This window comes from Astyanax mexicanus, chromosome 22 (assembly GCF_023375975.1).
Source record: "Astyanax mexicanus isolate ESR-SI-001 chromosome 22, AstMex3_surface, whole genome shotgun sequence".
In the NCBI taxonomy this organism is placed as follows: Eukaryota; Metazoa; Chordata; class Actinopteri; order Characiformes; family Acestrorhamphidae; genus Astyanax; species Astyanax mexicanus.
Window position 1 is genome coordinate 29,928,263 of NC_064429.1, and position 18,816 is coordinate 29,947,078.

Below are 18,816 nucleotides of genomic sequence, written 5' to 3' on the forward strand. Positions count from 1 at the left end.
GTCCAAACCTGATACTTCCAGCCAATATGAGGAATATTGATATACTGTAGAATAGAATGGCTCGATTAAAGGTGCTCATATTTTTCAATGAATGTAATAAGGTCATTTAATAAATGTAAATAAAAGTAGAATGCTATCATTTGTGAATTTCATAGACCCATATTTACATATATACAGATGTTAAAAGAGCAACATTTTACCATTTCATAAAAAAAATATAATAATAATCATTTACCACCATTTTATGGCAGGAACACATCTAAAAAAAAGTCGGGAGAGAAGCAAAGATGGGTTGAGGTTCTCCAATTTCCAATAAACTGTTCAAAACTACTTCAGAAAAAAGTTTAATTATATATCCCACCATCTACACAGTGCATAATATCAAAATCCCTGTGTGCAAGGGGTGAGGTCAACAGTCAGTGCTGGATGCTGGTGATCTTTGGGCCCTCAGGTGTGAACTGCATTTAATACAAGTTGTACTGAATCTGTACTGGAAATCACTGCATGGAACTCACTCAGGAACACTTCCAGAAATTAATCAAGTGTGCAATGTCGAAGAACTTCTAGTATGCTGCCCTCTAAAAGAGAACTTGTACAGAAAAGGGTTCACACAGCCGCTCAGGAATGTTATTGCCCTGGCCAGTCTTCCAGCAAGTTCAAATGTTTTCAGAAGACTTTCATTCTCCAGTGAAATCGCAATGATATTTAAGATGTTCACAAGGGGAATCGCAGCGTAAAACATGAAGAAAGCCAAGACGATCAGCGTCACCAACTTAGTCAATCTGTTGCTACTGAAGAAAGGTGATTGATTGACCCCTCGATGAAGACAATAGTAGAAGATAGCCAGCAAGAAGAAGCAGATGAAGAACTGAAACATTTCTAAGAGTGAAGTCTGTAATTTCTCTGAATCACTCTTAAACTGTTGATAACAGTACTGGAATCCATATGGTGTACAACCTACGTCACGCTGGACGGGAATATATGAAGCCAACAGCCCACTCACTATCCAGATCCCAGCCAGAAGACCCTTCTCTCCATGGTCTCCAAGTTTGGCCCATATCTGAGGATGCAGCACCTGCATGTATCTCTGGAAGCTCATCAGGGTTACACAAAATGTGCTACAGAAAGCACACCAATATCCAATGTAGGAGACGGTCTTGCAAGCAACAGAACCAAAGATCCAGTCATGAAGAAGAGCCCAGATCCACACCGGCAGTGGAAGAAGAGTCAGGAGATCCGATATCGCCAGACTCAGCATCAGACGGAGGGTGAAGTTCTTTTCCTTCAAGCGTCGGACGAGCATCACCAGCACTGCTACGTTACCAGGAACCCCCAGTCCAAAAGATAGTCCCATCACTACGCTGCGTCTGTGAGCTGGGCAGTGCCGGAGCATGTGTAGTTGGTATCCAGCATGATGTTGGGGTTGAATGTCCACTGCTGACGAGAAAACAATGTAGAATGTAGAATGCACTTTCGCTCTACTAAAAGAAATAATCAAATGAAAGTCATATAATGGTTTGCATATGCAAAAGTGAAAGCACCTACAGTATGAGGAAAAACAATGGACTTATAAACCTACGCACTTAGAAATAAAGGAGAAATCCTTTACAGTTTTTCCCGAATGTTTAAATGCATTTCTAGAAACTTGCCTCAGTTTCTCAAAACTCTAAACTCTAAACACAAACTGAAAATTATGAACTGCTTTGTTGAAATTCTACAAATCACAAGCAAAACTTGGGGATTCCTTCCACCAAAAACAACACACACACACAGAGCTATTTATTTCTCCTATCGCAGAGCACTGTACAAATTCAAATACATACAAATCCATGGAAATATGTTGGCTTACTGTTCTCTATATTTATTTGGTGCAGTGTAGGACCCCCCCCCCCCCCAGTGATTCTTAGGTGACCAAGCTGTACTAAATGATGCAGTTTGTGTTTAGTGTGATTTAGAATGATATTTGAGTGAGAACATGTGAAATTGTGCTCAGAGTTCAGCAGTTTGGAGTCACAATGTTGAAACACGAGCTTCATGTTTTTGGATTTGTGTGCATAGTTCCATTTTTTGTGTTTATACAATGTGGAAAAACTGTAATTCTATGTGAAATGGACTTGGGTTCTAGTGAAAAATGATAACGAGTACAAACCTTTGTCGAATAGCCCACTTCTGTTCACCATCAGTGCCCATGCAAAGAAATCACTATTTTTACACCATTAAAAACCTCAAAGTAGCTTCACTTTTCATTGGTAAAATTCTGAGGGTCCTCGTCATGCTACACTATCTATTTTAATTACTAATATGCATCTGTAATACTCCCCAGCTTGCACACAACCAACCTTCAATGTTGAAATGTGGTTGAAATATGAATAAAATAATGTATGTTGTTGTTTCATCAACGTTTAATGTTCAATGGTTGTGCTAACGTTGAAATTTTAACGTTGAATCAACGTTTAATGTTCAATGGTTGTGCTAACGTTGAAATTTTAACGTTGAATCAACGTTTAATGTTCAATGGTTGTGCTAACGTTTAATGTTCAATGGTTGTGCTAACGTTGAAATTTTAACGTTGAATCAACATTTAATGTTCAATGGTTGTGCTAACATTGAAATTTTAACGTTGAATCAACGTTTAATGTTCAAAGGTTGTGCTAACGTTGAATTTTTAACGTTGAATCAACATAATGTCAGCCTTTTGAATCAGCATTTTACATTTCATCACCATATCATTTTTAAAAACGGTTGGATGAAGGAATGAAACAGTGTTTTACTTCTATTTGCAGTAACTGCTTTTTAATTTAACATCATGCTCATGTTATAATATTTTTATGGTTTTAGTGTTTTTGAGATCAGATGTTGAATCAGGTGTGTGTGCGGAGGTGTGTGGAGGAGGGAGGGCTCCACGCTGACAGTCACGCTGTCTACTGCTCTCTGGTCCAATGAAGGTAATTTAAAAACCAGGACATTTCCTCACTTTCTGAAAAAAAAACGGGATGCCCAGGACAGGTCGTGAAATACGGACGTTTTGTCACCCTAAGTTTGTATGTTAAGAACTTGTATACTAGCCTGCCAATCCCACACTATTAAAACCAGACATCCCAAGTTGCAAAAGTTGATTTCAGGGAGGTTACCCAATCACCCACCCCATCAAAACCCCCGCGCGCCAAATAAAAAAAAAATAAACACACTCCAAAGGATACAGAAAATTTTCTTTTAAATTAATTAATTTTGCTTTTTTTAAATTAATATATATTTTTAAATTAAATATAGAGTTTTCAGAGGTGAAATGAGTATTATCTTTTTTCTTTTTGGAAGGCCCTGCCTCTACTTTCCTTTTTTTTGGAAAAAAAAGCCTTGATTTGACATAAATTGACAGTTACAACATCACAAAAAATTGCACAACATTAAAAACATTTGATATCATATTACAAAAATTATTAATATTGCCTCCACCATGATCTGCTTTCTCTCACTCACTGAACAAATCCCATCCAGGAGGGGGGAAAAACACTGCCCACCCACACTAAAAACTGATTGGCTGTCTCACAGACTCTTTGCAGAGAACAGGCCAATCAGAACCCTCTCTGTTTTCTCTCTCTCTCCTTCCCACACGCGATTAGAGAAAAAAAGTCTGTCGCCTGTGTGTGCATTTGGGGCACTCGTTCTGAATTCCGGGAGATTATATGTGACTTGGTTTGTCTGTAAAACCAATATTTAATATATGTTATAGTATTTGTGTGTGTAGTACACAATTGGGACACAGCCTATGACTTATTTAAAGAATTTATTAGTATATTTGAGCTTTTTTTGTTTTTTACAAAAAAAAATAATAATAATAATTCACACATATACACACTATTTGTACCAAATATTTATGGAAACACCTTTTAATAAATACAGTCAGCTACTTTAAGTTGCACCCATTGCTGATACAGATGTGAAAATGTACATACAGAGCTTTAGCTCTAGTCTCTGTAGAGGTGAAGTATTGTCGATAAAATAGAAGAGGAATATGAAGCCAAACACAACTTTTCCCTTCTTCCTTGTATTGAGCTGTTGAGCAGTGGAACTATGTTCTCTGTTTGTTTTCTGGAATGATGGAGGAGTTGGGGATGATGAGATGGGTTGGTGATCATTCAAAGTCAAAAGTCAAAGTCAAAGAAGAGACAGTTACTCCAACAAAAGCAGCATAAACTCTTGCTTAATACCCTTGGTGAAAGGTGTAGGAGCAGGTTTGACATTGGGGGCGGGGGCACATTTGTTAAAATGAATCAAAGCCCACCCTATAGGGACTTATAGAACAACATTTGCAAAATTACAGTTAATCACAAAAATATTTTTTTTTCTGTACATCTGTTTATTATTACTTAAATCCATCCAAAGGTGACTTTACAAAGTAAACATGATATTAAATTATGCATTTATACATGAAAAATACACATATGACAAAAACTAATCAGTTATCACCTAATATTTAAAATAATATAACAACAGATTTGGAATATTATGATTATTATTATTATTATTATTATTATAATACATTAGTTACTTTTATTAAACAAATGTAACTTTACGTTTCATAGAGATTTTTGGCAGCAGGTAATATAAATGTTAGATAACCCAAACCCTCCTAGTCTATTAGCAGAACATGATATTACCCAAAACCCGTTTTTATTGCAGTATATTGTTATTGTTGCAATTTATTGCTCTCATCACTGACCTCGCGTGTAAAGCCGGTGTTGTGCCGAACTCAGCACCCCCGCCAGGAAAAGCACCCCCTCCCGGGAGCGTGCACCCATGTCTTCTTGGCTTTAACTTTACTTAGAAAATAAAAATACCCAAGATACTGTTCTAAGCTATGCTGATTCGTAAGAAATAAGGAAAAAGGAACACGTCACCTTTTTTTGCTTTTCCTAGTGGGGGTGCTGAATTTGGCACCATAGTAGTGCCTAAATCTGCACCCCTGCCATGAAAAGCACCCTCTCTCGGCAGTGCGTACCCCCTCTTGGCACGTCTTCTAGATTAAAGCAGAGATAATTGCTTCTTTAGCTAACTGTACTTAGAAACACGCTCTCGAGAAGGGGTGCTTTTTATGGCGGGGGTGCAGATTTTGGTTTTAAAACTTTATTTTAAAACAATTTCTGCCTTTTTGTGGTATCATTTTTGAAGGGGGATAAATCAACCTATTTCTGATATTCTTACACAAATGCCTCCCTTGGTCTACCAATACTTTTATACATATAGTGTAGCTAAGTTTAGCAGACCACATAAAAGAGAGTCCGAAAAACTGGGTTATGCTACTTCAGCATCAGCAGCCGGAGTCCGAGAGAGCACAATTCAGTTCAGTAATCAGCTGGTCATGCTCTGAGTGTTCTCTCCACTCATTTTTCTTAAAGTTATTGCTGGCTGGCACATCCGTCTGTTGGCTTATGTATCATAAGCCTCAGCATCAGACTGAGGGTGAAGTTCTTCTCCTTCAAGTGTCGGACGAGCATCACCAGCACTGCTACGTTACCAGGAACCCCCAGAACGAAGCATAGTCCCATTACAGCACTGCTAACAATGCATATGGGAAAGTCATCGGTGAGCCGGCAGCTGCTGGAGCAGTTGGCCTCGTCCATGGTTGTGTGGTTGAACATGATGAGAAGAGATCTGAAGTGGTGCACTGATCTGTCAGCGCAGCAAACAGCAAATAAAGGAATATCACCGTGTTTTTCTGTCTCTGCTTTCATTTCAGTGCTGAAAGTCCTACTGATTTGCCTAGGCAAATAAGAGAGGCTGTTATTTTGAAGGACTCTTTACTAATGTTTAGCCAAATGTAACAGACCAATAAACCCATCTAAGCCTTTCGGGGAACTCCAGACCAAAAAAAAGTTTTGCATTTAATAAACAAAAATCTTTTTTTTTTTTTTGTCAATGCTTGAAATATTTATTCTCCAGCATGACACAGCATCACCTTCAAACTAGGACTCGCCGCTGTAGACAACAGGCAATTGCTAACTTCACATGTATCAGAGGAGGCATGCGCTTGTCCTGTCCTCATTTTCGTAGTGTCTTTCGTAGTGTCATTCTGAAATACAGCGCTGAAATATGATAGGAGCATAGAGTTGTCCATTCAAAGATATTCAGATATCCAAAGATATTTATTTAACGTTTTAAGCTTTCTGGTAATGTTGTTGCAGCCAGTGATGTCAGTAACGCGTTACTTAGTAACGCGTTACTCTAATCTGACCCTTTTTTTCAGTAACGAGTAATCTAACGCGTTACTATTTCCAATCCAGTAATCAGATTAAAGTTACTTATTTAAGTCACTGTGCGTTACTCTCTCTCTCTCTCTCTCCACCTCATCTCCTCCACACACACACACACACACACACACACACACACACACACACCGCTCCCTTACCCATTCCTCCGCTCTTCCCCAATCACACGCGTCTCGCTTTCTCCCCTGTCTCTCTCTCGCGCGCTCGGCGTGTCTTTAGTTTCCGCCCGTTTTCGTTTTCCGCCCGTTTTCCGCTCACTATCTCTTTATAAAGGGAAGAAAAGTTCCGGTGCTTCAAATGAACACTGTCAGAATTAAATCCTTCTCAGTAGGTCCGGACCCAGACCGCAGTCTGCAAATATGTGATCCTTGGTCTAGACCATATACACGGTTCTGTTTTATAAAACCACTCCTTGCTGCCCTGCAGAGAACAACAAGTTCAATGTTCAGTTTTACAGTGTTAAATATGTCAGGTCAAGAAAGACTTTCTTTATTTTATATATTTGTTATAAAAACAAGTATTTATGTTTAGTAAAATCAAGAAAGACCATAATTTATTTTTTATAAAAAAATATATTTATGTTAAGTTAATTTTTTTATTTTTATAAAAAAAAAAACTTATTTTTTTTAGGAAATAGTTCAACTTAATAGAGATAAATTGTTGCTGTTAAAAATGCATTTTGTGTCTGCAGCTGCTGAAAGTAACTAATAAAGTAACTTGTAAAGTAACTTAGTTACTTTTAAAATCAAGTAATCCATAAAGTAACTAAGTTACTTTTTAAAGGAGTAATCAGTAATCAGTAATCAGATTACTTTTTCAAAGTAACTATACCATCACTGTTTGCAGCAATGTCACTTTTAAAGCACTCCTCTAATATTCTCTGTTAATAGTTTTACTTTTACTTCTACTAAAGTAATTATTATTATATCATAATTGCCATCAGCTGCCGGAGACATGAGAGAGCCTAATTGTCCTTGCACCTTGGGTGGGTATAGTAGATGGCGCTCTTTTTTACCTCATCACTCCAGAGGGTGATGTCGATTAGCACAAGGCTGCATCTGTGAGCTGATGTATCGGAACCGAGTCGCTGCGCTTTCCTCCGAGCGTTAGCGCTGTGATGCTACTCGGCAATGCTGCATCAGCATCAGTTCGTATAGATGTGGTGGCTGACTTCACATGTATCGGAGGAGGCATATACTAGTCTTCACTAGTAATGGAGGATATATAGCTCAGTAGCAGCTAAATGGGTGGGACAATTGGCCTAGCTTAATTAGAAAGAAAATAAGAGAAAATCAGAAATAAATCATGTGGAGTAACTGCTGTCCAGGGAAGGTGTTCTGCTAGAGTTTGGCGCATTGCTGTGAGGATTTGATTGCATTCAGTTACCTGAGCATGAGTAACCCTTAATAGCCAGCACTCTCAGAGGAAAGTGCAGCGACTGTGTTTCGATACATCAGCTCACAGATGCCTTGTGCTGATCCACATCACCCTTTGGAGTGATGAGAGGAAACTGCGCCATCTGCTCACCCAGAGAGAGCAAAGACAATTGTGCTCTCTCAGGACTCCGGCAGCTGATGGCTAGCTAAATGACCGGGATTCGAATCAGCGATCTCCCAATTATAGTGACAGCACTTTAGACCGCTTAATCACATGGCACCCCTGTTGGAACCACTAATTTGTACTTAATTACTTTATTATTATTTTTGTAATTGAAATTATATAAATGCACACTAAATGTATACTGAGAATATTAGTCATATATTATTTTGGCCACAATGTAATACAGTTCAAGTACTGTATATTTGTGTGAGCTGTTCAACTTGACATAAACTGTCCAACTAAGCTGTTAAAAAAAGTTATTTTACCTACACTAAACTAACTAAAGTAACCTTTTAAAGTATAGTTCAATACATAAAACATTAATTAGTACCGTTTTCATTTGTATAAACAAAACAAAAAGCATGTTGGCCAGCTAATTTCACTGAAGTACAGTTTTATTGCACAAGTATCGGCTCCTAGGACACATTTACTAAAAGTATATTTTTATCATTAAAAAGTACAGTTTCATAACATTATACTAAGTGTATGTTTTTATTAAGCACATCCCTAGTACCAAAATAGCACAAGTATGCGGAAATACGGATTAATAATTGATTAATAAATTAGGTAAAAATGTAGGTTTAAGGAGAAGAGATATATCCTCACTCCCCACTTCCTCAACCCAAACTCTACTGATGATAATGATAACCAAATTTGATCTGAGAATCGATAAATGTGGTTAGCCAATGATCTAACATATATATATATATATATATATATGGTGATCCTGCGTCATAGTAATAGTGAGAGGCTGATGTGGTCGTTCGTATGCAAACCGTGAGCAGAGACACTCGTCCTGTGGTTAAGCTTGGACATGCTAGTGGTGGTTTCTGTGCTTGAATGTACTGTATACATTTGCCTATGCAAATGAAGGCGTGTTGAGCACAGGTTTAAACAAGGAAAAAAATGTAATTGCAATTGCTATAATATGTAATTGCATTATGACAGACAATATGAATGACTAAATGTATGCTTCTTAAAGAACATAAAAAAAACTCTCATTGATGAAAAATGTATATTTGCATAAATTTACACTAAATAATTATAGGCGAGGTCTGATTAGACACCGGCTCTTTTTTTCCACTGCTGCCCTATAAAAAGCTTATGTTTAGTGTTCCTCTTGGTGAGGACTCACTGAGTGCTTGACATGCCTCTGAGATACAGTCTCTAATACAGAGATTCTCAACTGGTGGGTCAGGACCCTAAAGTGGGTCGCAAACCCAACGTTCGGGGCGGGTTGTGAACAGGTTGTACAAAATAAATACATTAAAATATATACAAATAAAAAATAATTAATTCTCAACTGATTTTTTTTTATTTATGTATTTTTTTGTTTCCAATTTTTCCCATTTTCTCCCCAATTTACACGACCAATTACCCAACCCAGTCATTGGGACTCCCCCTATCATTAGTGATGCCCCAACACACCAGGAGGGTGAAGACTAACACATGCCTCCTCCGATACATGTGAAGTCAGCCACCGCTTCTTTTCGAGCTGCTGCTGATGCGGCATTGCCGGAGGAAAGCACAGCGACTCAGTTATGATACATCAGCTCACAGACGTCCTATGCTGCAGACATCACCCTAGGAGTGATGTGGGGAGAGAGTGCCATCTACCCACCCGGAGGGAGCAGGGCCAATTTTGCTCCCTCTGAGCGCCGGCAGCTTGATGGCAAAACTGCATGAGAGCGGTTTGAACCTGCGACCTCCCGCTCATAGTGACCGCTGGACCACTCGGTACCCCTTGCTTAACTTATTTTGTAGTACAATGGAGCGTATACAGTATATATTATATATAGTATATATAGTATTCACTTACATTCAGCTTTGGAAAAAAATAGAGGCCACTTCAGTTTTTGAATCAGTTTCTCAGATTTTACTATTTATAGGTAAATATTTAAGTAAAAATGAACATTGTTGTTTTATTCTATAAACTACAGACAACATTTCTCCCAAATTCTAAATTAAAATATTAATTTAATAATAAAATAGTCATTTAGAGCATGTATTTGCAGAAATTGAGAAGTGGGTAAAATAACAAAAAAAAGTATAACAAATATTGCAAAGAAAACAAGTTTTAAGAGTTCAGAAATCAATACTTGATGGAAAAACCCTGTTTTTTTAAATTACGGTTTCCATTCATCTTGGCATCATGTTCTCCTCCATCAGTCTTACACGCTGATTTTGGATAACTTTATGCTGCTTTACTCCTGGTGCACAAATTTAAGCTTGTGATCATCCATCATCCTCTTGATTATATTCCAGAGGTTTTTAGTATTTCGTTTTTTGTTAGTAATTTAGTAAATTCATTGAAACTCATCATTTGTAAGTGTATAATTGTTACATTTAATATCACATATTCACATATAAAGTTTCATTTGATTCGGTCAATCACTTTCAGATTTTATCATCTGAAAAAAGAGCAATTAAGTGTATTACACATGCAAAAGTCTAACTTAACATTAGGGGTATTCCTTATCATATCATACACAATAATATCGCCAACGTTTTGGAATATCGTGAACGATATTATACCGTGAAGTATCGTGCCATATCACCCACCCCTAATTCTCACATCAGGGTTTTACTTTTTTGCTGTTTTTAGCAAAAGAAAAATTCACACTGTTCTCATTTTCCATTATATATCTACTAGATACAGATTATATCTGTCCAGTATCATTTATTTTACTTTAATCTTGGATATATGGAGATATTTAGAGTACATTATTAGTATCATGACATTCTGGATCATTGACTTCTGTTACAAACCTGATGAATCTGATACAATTTTTGTATTTTTAATATCTCAGTTAAGGGTGTGCCCCCTACTTAACACAGCATAAATTCTTAACAAATCAAGCCAAACCATCAGCCAACTATCCATCAGACGCAGCCTTTACCAACTATTTTGTGAAATCTGATCCGTTCACCTTTCTTTCGTCGCAGTAAACGGACATCGCAGCTCTTGCAGAGAGAATGCATACAAAAAAGGGTTCACACAGCTGTTCACCAGTGTCAGAGCTTTAGATACTTTGGCACAATAGTCTGCGATTGAGGAGAGATTGTGATTTTCAAGCAAGACTGCAATAATAATCAAGAAGTTGGCAAACGGAAGCAAAATGTACAAAATAAAAAACACTGCAATGATTCTCGTCACCAGTTTGGTCATTCGGCTGCTGCTGATGAAGAACTGCGACTCTTTAACTCCTCGGTGGAGACGATAGTAGAAGACGACCAGCATGAAGAAACAGATGAAAAACAGCAGGATTTCCAAGGATAAAGTGATCACTTTTTCTGTATCTGTGCTGAATTTCTGAAAACAGAACTGGAATCCATGCTGGTCACATCCAATGTCGCGCTGGATGAGAGAATATGAAGCCAACAGTCCACTCAGGATCCAGATCACAGCCAGAAGACACATCTGTCCTTTATCTCCAAGTTTAGCCCAAGCCTGGGGATGAAGCACCTGCATGTATCTCTGGATGCTCATCAGAGTAACGCAGAACACACTACAGAAGATCCCCCAATACTGAACGTAGGAGATGATCTTGCAAACAATAGAGCCGAAGATCCAGCTGTTTAGAAAAGCCCAGATCCACACCGGCAGTGGAAGAAGAGTCAGCAGATCAGACACTGCCAGACTCAGCATCAGACTGTGGGTGAAGTTCTTCTCCTTCAGACGTCGGACGAGCATCACCAGCACTGCTATGTTACCAGGAACCCCCAGAACGAAGCACAGGCCCAGCACAGCACTGTTAGCTATGCATACCGGAAAGTCGTGGGTGAGCCGGCAGTTGCTGGAGCAGTTGGGTTTCTGCATGGTTTAGAACGGTCAGATGTCAGAAACTGATGTGACTGCGCTGAGAGAACAGTGCAGGCTGGAAATAAACAAAGTCATTGTTCCTCTTTCCTGCTGCACAGTCACGGCTTTCCCAACAATGCCGTATGAATATGTATGAATATTTCTCAGAACTGGTTTGCATATGCAGAAAAATGATAGCATTGGTGCAACTGTATATCAAACAATTCCACTTGCTATAAATGTGATCAGTCATTACCAAACACATATCAAAAGCTGACACCCCTCTGAAGTTGAGAGAGTAAGAAAAAAGCAAAAAAAAAGCAAAAAAAAAAAATGCTGCGTTTCTTACATTTATTTTGACTCACTTGATTCATTAGATTGCACACAAAAAAATTAACCTAAGATATTTTATGTTTTGTCTGCACAGATTCATTTCATTTTCACTTTGATTCATTGACAATTAATACAATTCTGATGCAATGCAAGGATTTAATTTTTTTTTTTTTTCATTTTCTCCCCAATTTGCATGGCCAGTTACCCAAACCACTCACTAGGACTATCACTACTGTTTCCCCAACACCAGGACGGTATACAATTACACCCTTTTGGTGTAATTACCAACACAACACACATTCAAATTCAAATTCCATTCATTTTTATTATGCATTAATGAATTATGGATTTTTATTATTAAAATGTGAAAACAATTGCCCTCAAACAGATCCTGGCTTGTTACTAAGGTTAGCTAGCTCGTCATAAGGTTAGCCAGCTCATTGCTAATGGTAATTCACTCTCCAGCAACATTACTATTTTAGCTAGATTGTTGCTAAGTTTAGCTAGCTCGTCATAAGGTTAGCTAGCTTATTGCTAACAGTAATTCTCTCCCCAGTAACATTACTATTTTAGATAGATTGTTGCTAAGGTTAGCTAGCTCATTGCTAACAGTAATTCACTCCCCAGTAACATTACTATTTTAGCTAGATTGTTGCTAAGGTTAGCTAGCTCATTGCTAACAGTAATTCTCTCCCCAGTAACATTACTATTTTAGCTAGATTGTTGCTAAGGTTAGCTAGCTCATTGCTAACAGTAATTCTCTCCCCAGTAACATTACTATTTTAGCTAGATTGTTGCTAAGGTTAGCTAGCTCATTGCTAACAGTAATTCTCTCCCCAGTAACATTACTATTTTAGCTAGATTGTTGCTAAGGTTAGCTAGCTCATTGCTAACAGTAATTCACTCCCCAGTAACATTACTATTTTAGCTAGATTGTTGCTAAGGTTAGCTAGCTCATTGCTAACAGTAATTCTCTCCCCAGTAACATTACTATTTTAGCTAGATTGTTGCTAAGGTTAGCTAGCTCATTGCTAACAGTAATTCTCTCCCCAGTAACATTACTATTTTAGCTAGATTGTTGCTAAGGTTAGCTTGCTTATTGCAAGCTTTAGTTCTCTTCCCAGTAACATTACTATGTTGGCTAGCTCACTGCTAATTTAAGTTATCAACACATGTGAAGTCAGCCACTGCCTCTTTTGGAGCTGCTGCTAATGCAGCATTGCCGAGTAGCATCACAGCGCACTCGGAGGAAATCACAGCGACTCGGTTCTGATACATCAGCTCACAGCCCAGGGATTTGATTTTAAGATAAGTTTAAAGAAGTATTATTACTTCTGACTCTACGAAGGTCATAACTAGATGAAGCAAACCTTTCTGCAATCATGAAAAAAAATGGCTTGTCCAAGAGGTTGTGTCTTGCACTGCTAACTTATTGTCAAAGCAGAGCTGAAACAATCCAAACATTTTCATAAAAAATGAGGACAAACACCTTGACAAAAATTGTGCTGTCTATCAGAAGAAGCCTTTAAGTTCAAGTTACATACTATTTTGCACTGTCTGAGCAAAGTCTGTGACCGTACCTCGACGATGTATTCGTCTCAGAGCGAACGTGTACAGAAAAGGGTTCACGGCGCTGTTCAGGAATATTAGAGCTGTAGATATTTTTCCAACAAGATCTGCAGTTACGGAGAGCTGGTCGTTCTTTAGCAGCACTGCAACTGCAATTATTGCGTTCGCAATAGTGACCGGCACACCGAAGACGAAGTATGTCACAACGATTCTCGTCACCAGCTTCGTCATCCTGTTGCTGCTGAAGAAGGGCGACTCGTTAACCCCTCGGTGAAGACGATAGTAGAAGTAAACCAGCAGGGTGAAACACATCGAGAAAAGAAGTACCTCGTATAATGAAGTGGCTACTTGCTCTGCGTCGCTGCTAAACCGTTGATAACAGTACTTGAATCCATATTGGTCACATCCTGATTGACGCTGGACGGGAGCATATGAAGCCAACACTCCACTCAGGATCCAGATCCCACCCAGAAGACCCTTCTGTCCTTTATCTCCAAGTTTAGCCCACTTTTGAGGATGCAGCACCTGCATGTACCTCTGCAAACTCAGTAAAGTCACGCACAGCATACTACTGTAGAGGCACCAATACTCAACGTACGAGATGATCTTGCACGCAACAAATCCGAAGATCCAGTCATGAAGAAGAGTCCAGATCCACATCGGCAGCGGCAGGAGCGTCAGCAGATCCGACATCGCCAGACTCAGCATCAGTCTGAGGGTGAAGTTCTTCTCCTTCAAGCGACGGACGAGCATCACCATCACTGATACGTTACCAGGAACCCCCAGAACGAAGCACAGGCTCAGCACAGCACTGCTGGCTTTGTATATTGGAAGAGCCTCGCTGAATTGAGAAGTATTGGAGCAGTTATCCTGCTGCATGGTGTACGGCCACCAGCACAGCTGAACAACAGAGAACAATGCAGAACAGTGCATCTACAGTATGTTTACAGTCTTAGCGACTTGCATGGAAGTATTATAATGAGTATTGTTTGCATATTTCAAAGGAAAGGCAAGATTATATTTAAATACTATGTTTGATGCTAAGCCATAAGTAAGATCAGGTATCAGCTGATCAACTTTAAGCTAAAGCAAAAGTTTTATATTCCAATATGTCCAATTTACTTGATTAAATTGTGAGAGTTAAGTATATAAGAACATAAGATGTGTACTTCCAACACTACTACTGTTTCCTGACAAAACAAGAAATACAGCATGGTCAGTTTTAAGGTGGTCAACGCTCCGGTTGCTGAGTATAATATGAGAATCAGCCTGTGCCATTTTTACAAGTCCCTGGTTGACAAGTATAAACCATATTCGGCCAGTTTTGAATTTACGATATCAGGTCCCAATGCTACATTCAGGCTGATTTATTTTTTTTGGAAATTGTTTAACTGGAACATTCTCAACTATGGAGATAAATGGTGCAGAGCATATGGATCATCATGTTTAAAATAAACCAACAAGCAGCTCTTAGAATACACAGAAGAGATAGCGTGTTATTTTAACCATTTCTTTCTTTAATTCAAAGTAAAATATGGTGTTCTGCAAGGTTTGATATTGGGTACATCGCTCTTTCTTCTCTATATGCTGCCACTCTGAAAATAACCCATAAGCATGTTATTAATATTCACTGCTATGCTGATGACACCCAACTTCATTTATTTTAATTTATTTCTTATTTTATCCCCAATTTACAAGGACAATTACCCAACCCACTCAATTGGACTCCACCTATCACTAGTGATGCTCCAACACCAGGAGGGGGAAGACTAGCACATGTCTCCTCCAATACATGTGAAGTCAGCCACAATCGGCTAATACAGCATTACCGAGTAGCCAACGCACTCGGAGGAAAGCGTAGTGATTCAGTTCCAATACATCAGCTCACAGACACCTTGTGTTGATCAACATCACCCTAGGAGTGATGAAAAGGTGCATAGAATGTAAAGACCGCCATCTACTCACCCAGAGAGAGCAAGGCCAATTGTGCTCTCTCAGGGCTCCAGCAGCTGACGGCAAGCTGCATGGCCGGGATTCGAGCCAGCAATCTCCTGATCATAGTGGCAGCGCTTTAGAGCGCTGGACCACTTAGAGCCCCAAAATTGATTATTTATAGGAAATCCAGTATGAACATTTATTGATTAATGAGGTTGTAATACAAACATAGCCAAAGCCACTGTCTTTTATACATATGCTTTTATAGTCATAGTGAGGTGCTGATATGGTCACTGGTATATAAAAATGTGACAATGCCACTGATATTAAATGCTACTGTAGAGAATACAAATACAAACAACACACACCAATACACAAAAAATTCACACATTTGAGTAGATAAAAAAGCAAAATGCTAAATTGTCAAAATTGTCTATCGCACACCCTGCGCAAGCCGTGTCTCAATGTTCATTGCTATCTCACGTCAACAGTCTGAGTTACGTCAACGAACTTTTGTCAGTTTAGGAGTTTAGGAATAAATCTACACTGATGGGCGTGGTGGTCTGGAAGTGAGGTGTGTTCAGGTTCATTTCTGGTGTGTTGATATATATATATTTTGGAGGTGGAAAAAACAGGAGCTCCACTGACTGATTAAAACCCTGACAACAGTCAATTATCAGAGTCCACTACTATAGGTGTGGTCAGCTCGTGTACACCTCTGCTCATTAAACACACACCAACACGGACAACAGAATAACAAAAAACAGAATAAAGAATAAAATAACATTGCTAAATTTAGCCCAAGAGAAGAGTCTTAAAAAACAATATAATACAATAGCTACCAAACATCCAAACAATCAAAGTATCCATCAGAGCAGGTATTTACACGTTATTTTCTTAAATCTTTAAGAGTGAATGCATACAGAAATGGATTCACAAAGCTGTTAAGGAATGTCAGAGCTCTTGATATTTTGCCACAAAAGTTGGCGATTTTGGTCAGATTGGGATTTTTGAGCAGCACCGCAATTATAATCAACAAGTTTGCAAACGGAGACATGATAAATAAAACAAAAAACATCACAACGATCCTCGTCACCAGCTTGGTCATTCTGCTGCAGCTGAAGAGCGCAGACTCTTTAACTCCTCGGTGAAGACGATAGTAAAAGAGAACCATCGAGAAGAAACAGATCAAAAACAGCAGGATTTCAAAGAACAGAGTGGATACTTCCTCTGTATCACTCCCAAACTGTTCACAACAGAGCTGGAATCCATGTTGGTCACTTTGTACGTCACGCTGGACGGGAGCATATAGAGCAAACAGTCCACTCAGGATCCAGATCCCACCCAGAAGACCCTTCTGTCCTCGGTCTCCAAGTTTAGCCCATGTCTGAGGATGCAGAACCTGCATGTACCTCTGGAAGCTCATCAGAATTACACACAGTGCGCTGCAGTAGAAGCTCCAGTACTGAATGTAGGCAGTTATCTTGCAAACCACAGATCCGAAGATCCAGCCATGTATGAAAGCCCAGATCCACACCGGCACAGGAAGCAGAGTCAGCAGATCAGACACCGCCAGACTCAGCATCAGACTGAGGGTGAAGTTCTTCTCCTTCAGGCGTCGGACGAGCATCACCAGCACTGCTACGTTACCAGGAACCCCCAGAACGAAGCACAGGCTCAGTACAGCACTGCTGGCTTTGTATATTAGAAGAGCCTCGCTGAATTGAGAAGTATTGGAGCAGTTATCCTGCTGCATGGTGAACGGCCACCAGCACAGCTGAACAACAGAGAACAATGCAGAACAGTGCATCTACAGTATGTTTACAGTCTAAGCGACTTGCATGGAAGTATTATAATGAGTATTGTTTGCATATTTCAAAGGAAAGGCAAGATTATATTTAAATACTGTGTTTGATGCTAATAAGTAAGATCAGGTATCAGCTGATCAACTTTAAGCTAAAGCAAAAGTTTTATATTCCAATATGTCCAATTTACTTGATTAAATTGTGAGAGTTAAGTATATAAGAACATAAGATGTGTACTTCCAACACTACTACTGTTTCCTGACAAAACAAGAAATACAGCATGGTCAGTTTTAAGGTGGTCAACGCTCCGGTTGCAGAGTATAATATGAGAATCAGCCTGTGCCATTTTTACAAGTCCCTGGTTGACAAGTATAAACCATATTCGGCCAGTTTTGAATTTACGATATCAGGCCCCAATGCTACATTCAGGCTGATTTTTGTTTGGAAAATGTTTATCTGGAACACTCTCAGCTCTGGAGTAATATAATTCCCAACTCTGATATACGACTTCTGAGATAAATAGAGCAGAGCATATGGATTATCATGTTTAAAATAAACCAACAAGCAGCTCTTAGAATGTACAGAAGAGTTTGCGTGTTATTTAAACCCTTTCTCTCCTTAAATGAAAGTAAAATATGGTGTTCTGCAGGGTTTGATATTGGGTACATCGCTCTTTCTTCTATATATGGTGCCACTTGTTAATATAATCCATACAAATTGTATTAATATTTACTGCTATGCTGATGACACCCAACTTCATTTATTTTAATGTATTTCTAATTTTATCCCTAATTTACAAGGAAAATTACCCAACCCACTCAATTGGACTCCCCCCATCACTAGTGATGCTCCAACACCAGGAGGGGGAAGACTAGCACATGCCTCCTCCAATACATGTGAAGTCAGCCACAGTCGGCTAATACAGCATTACCGAGTAGGCAATGCACTCGGAGGAAAGCGTAGTGATTCAGTTCCAATACATCAGCTCACAGACACCTTGTGTTGATCAACATCACCCTAGGAGTGATGAAAAGGTGCATAGAATGTAAAGAGCGCCATCTACCCACCCAGAGAGAGCAAGGCCAATTGTGCTCTCTCAGGGCTCCAGCAGCTGACGGCAAGCTGCATGGCCGGGATTCGAACCAGCAATCTCCTGATCATAGTGGCAGCGCTTTAGACCGCTGGACCATTTGGAGCCCCAAAATTGATTATTTATAGGAAATCCAGTATGAACATTTATTGATTAATGAGGTTGTAATACAAACATAGCCAGAGCCGCTGTCTTTTATACATATGCTTTTATAGTCATAGTGAGGTGCTGATATGGTCACTGGTATATAAAAATGTGACAATGCCATTTATATTAAATGCTACTGTAGAGAATACAAATACAAACAACACACACAAAAACACAACAAAAATCACACATTCAAGTAGATAAAAAAGCAAAATGCTAAATTGTCAAAATTGTCTATCGCACACCCTGCGCGAGCCGTGTCTCAATTTT

General features: G+C 39.0%; 4 protein-coding genes across 4 annotated transcripts; all 4 read right to left on the reverse strand.

Moving 5' to 3' along the window:
* Positions 1-288: 288 nt before the first annotated feature.
* LOC103039406 (leukotriene B4 receptor 1-like) lies at positions 289-1,359 on the reverse strand. The gene has a single exon (XM_022667419.2). It carries the CDS (start codon positions 1,352-1,354, stop codon positions 539-541), a length of 816 nt encoding a protein of 271 aa, XP_022523140.2. The 5' UTR covers positions 1,355-1,359; the 3' UTR covers positions 289-538.
* Positions 1,360-9,264: 7,905 nt separating this feature from the next.
* On the reverse strand, positions 9,265-11,716 carry LOC103039710 (apelin receptor A-like). The gene has a single exon (XM_007230101.3). The coding sequence runs from the start codon at positions 11,683-11,685 to the stop codon at positions 10,792-10,794; it is 894 nt and encodes a 297-aa protein (XP_007230163.3). The 5' UTR covers positions 11,686-11,716; the 3' UTR covers positions 9,265-10,791.
* A 909-nt stretch (positions 11,717-12,625) lies between these two features.
* LOC103040030 (leukotriene B4 receptor 1-like) lies at positions 12,626-14,448 on the reverse strand. Its single transcript, XM_049470332.1, has one exon. It carries the CDS (start codon positions 14,446-14,448, stop codon positions 13,537-13,539), a length of 912 nt encoding a protein of 303 aa, XP_049326289.1. The 3' UTR covers positions 12,626-13,536.
* A 1,904-nt stretch (positions 14,449-16,352) lies between these two features.
* Positions 16,353-17,264, reverse strand: LOC107197656 (atypical chemokine receptor 2-like). Its single transcript, XM_015606231.3, has one exon. It carries the CDS (start codon positions 17,258-17,260, stop codon positions 16,394-16,396), a length of 867 nt encoding a protein of 288 aa, XP_015461717.3. The 5' UTR covers positions 17,261-17,264; the 3' UTR covers positions 16,353-16,393.
* Positions 17,265-18,816: the final 1,552 nt, after the last annotated feature.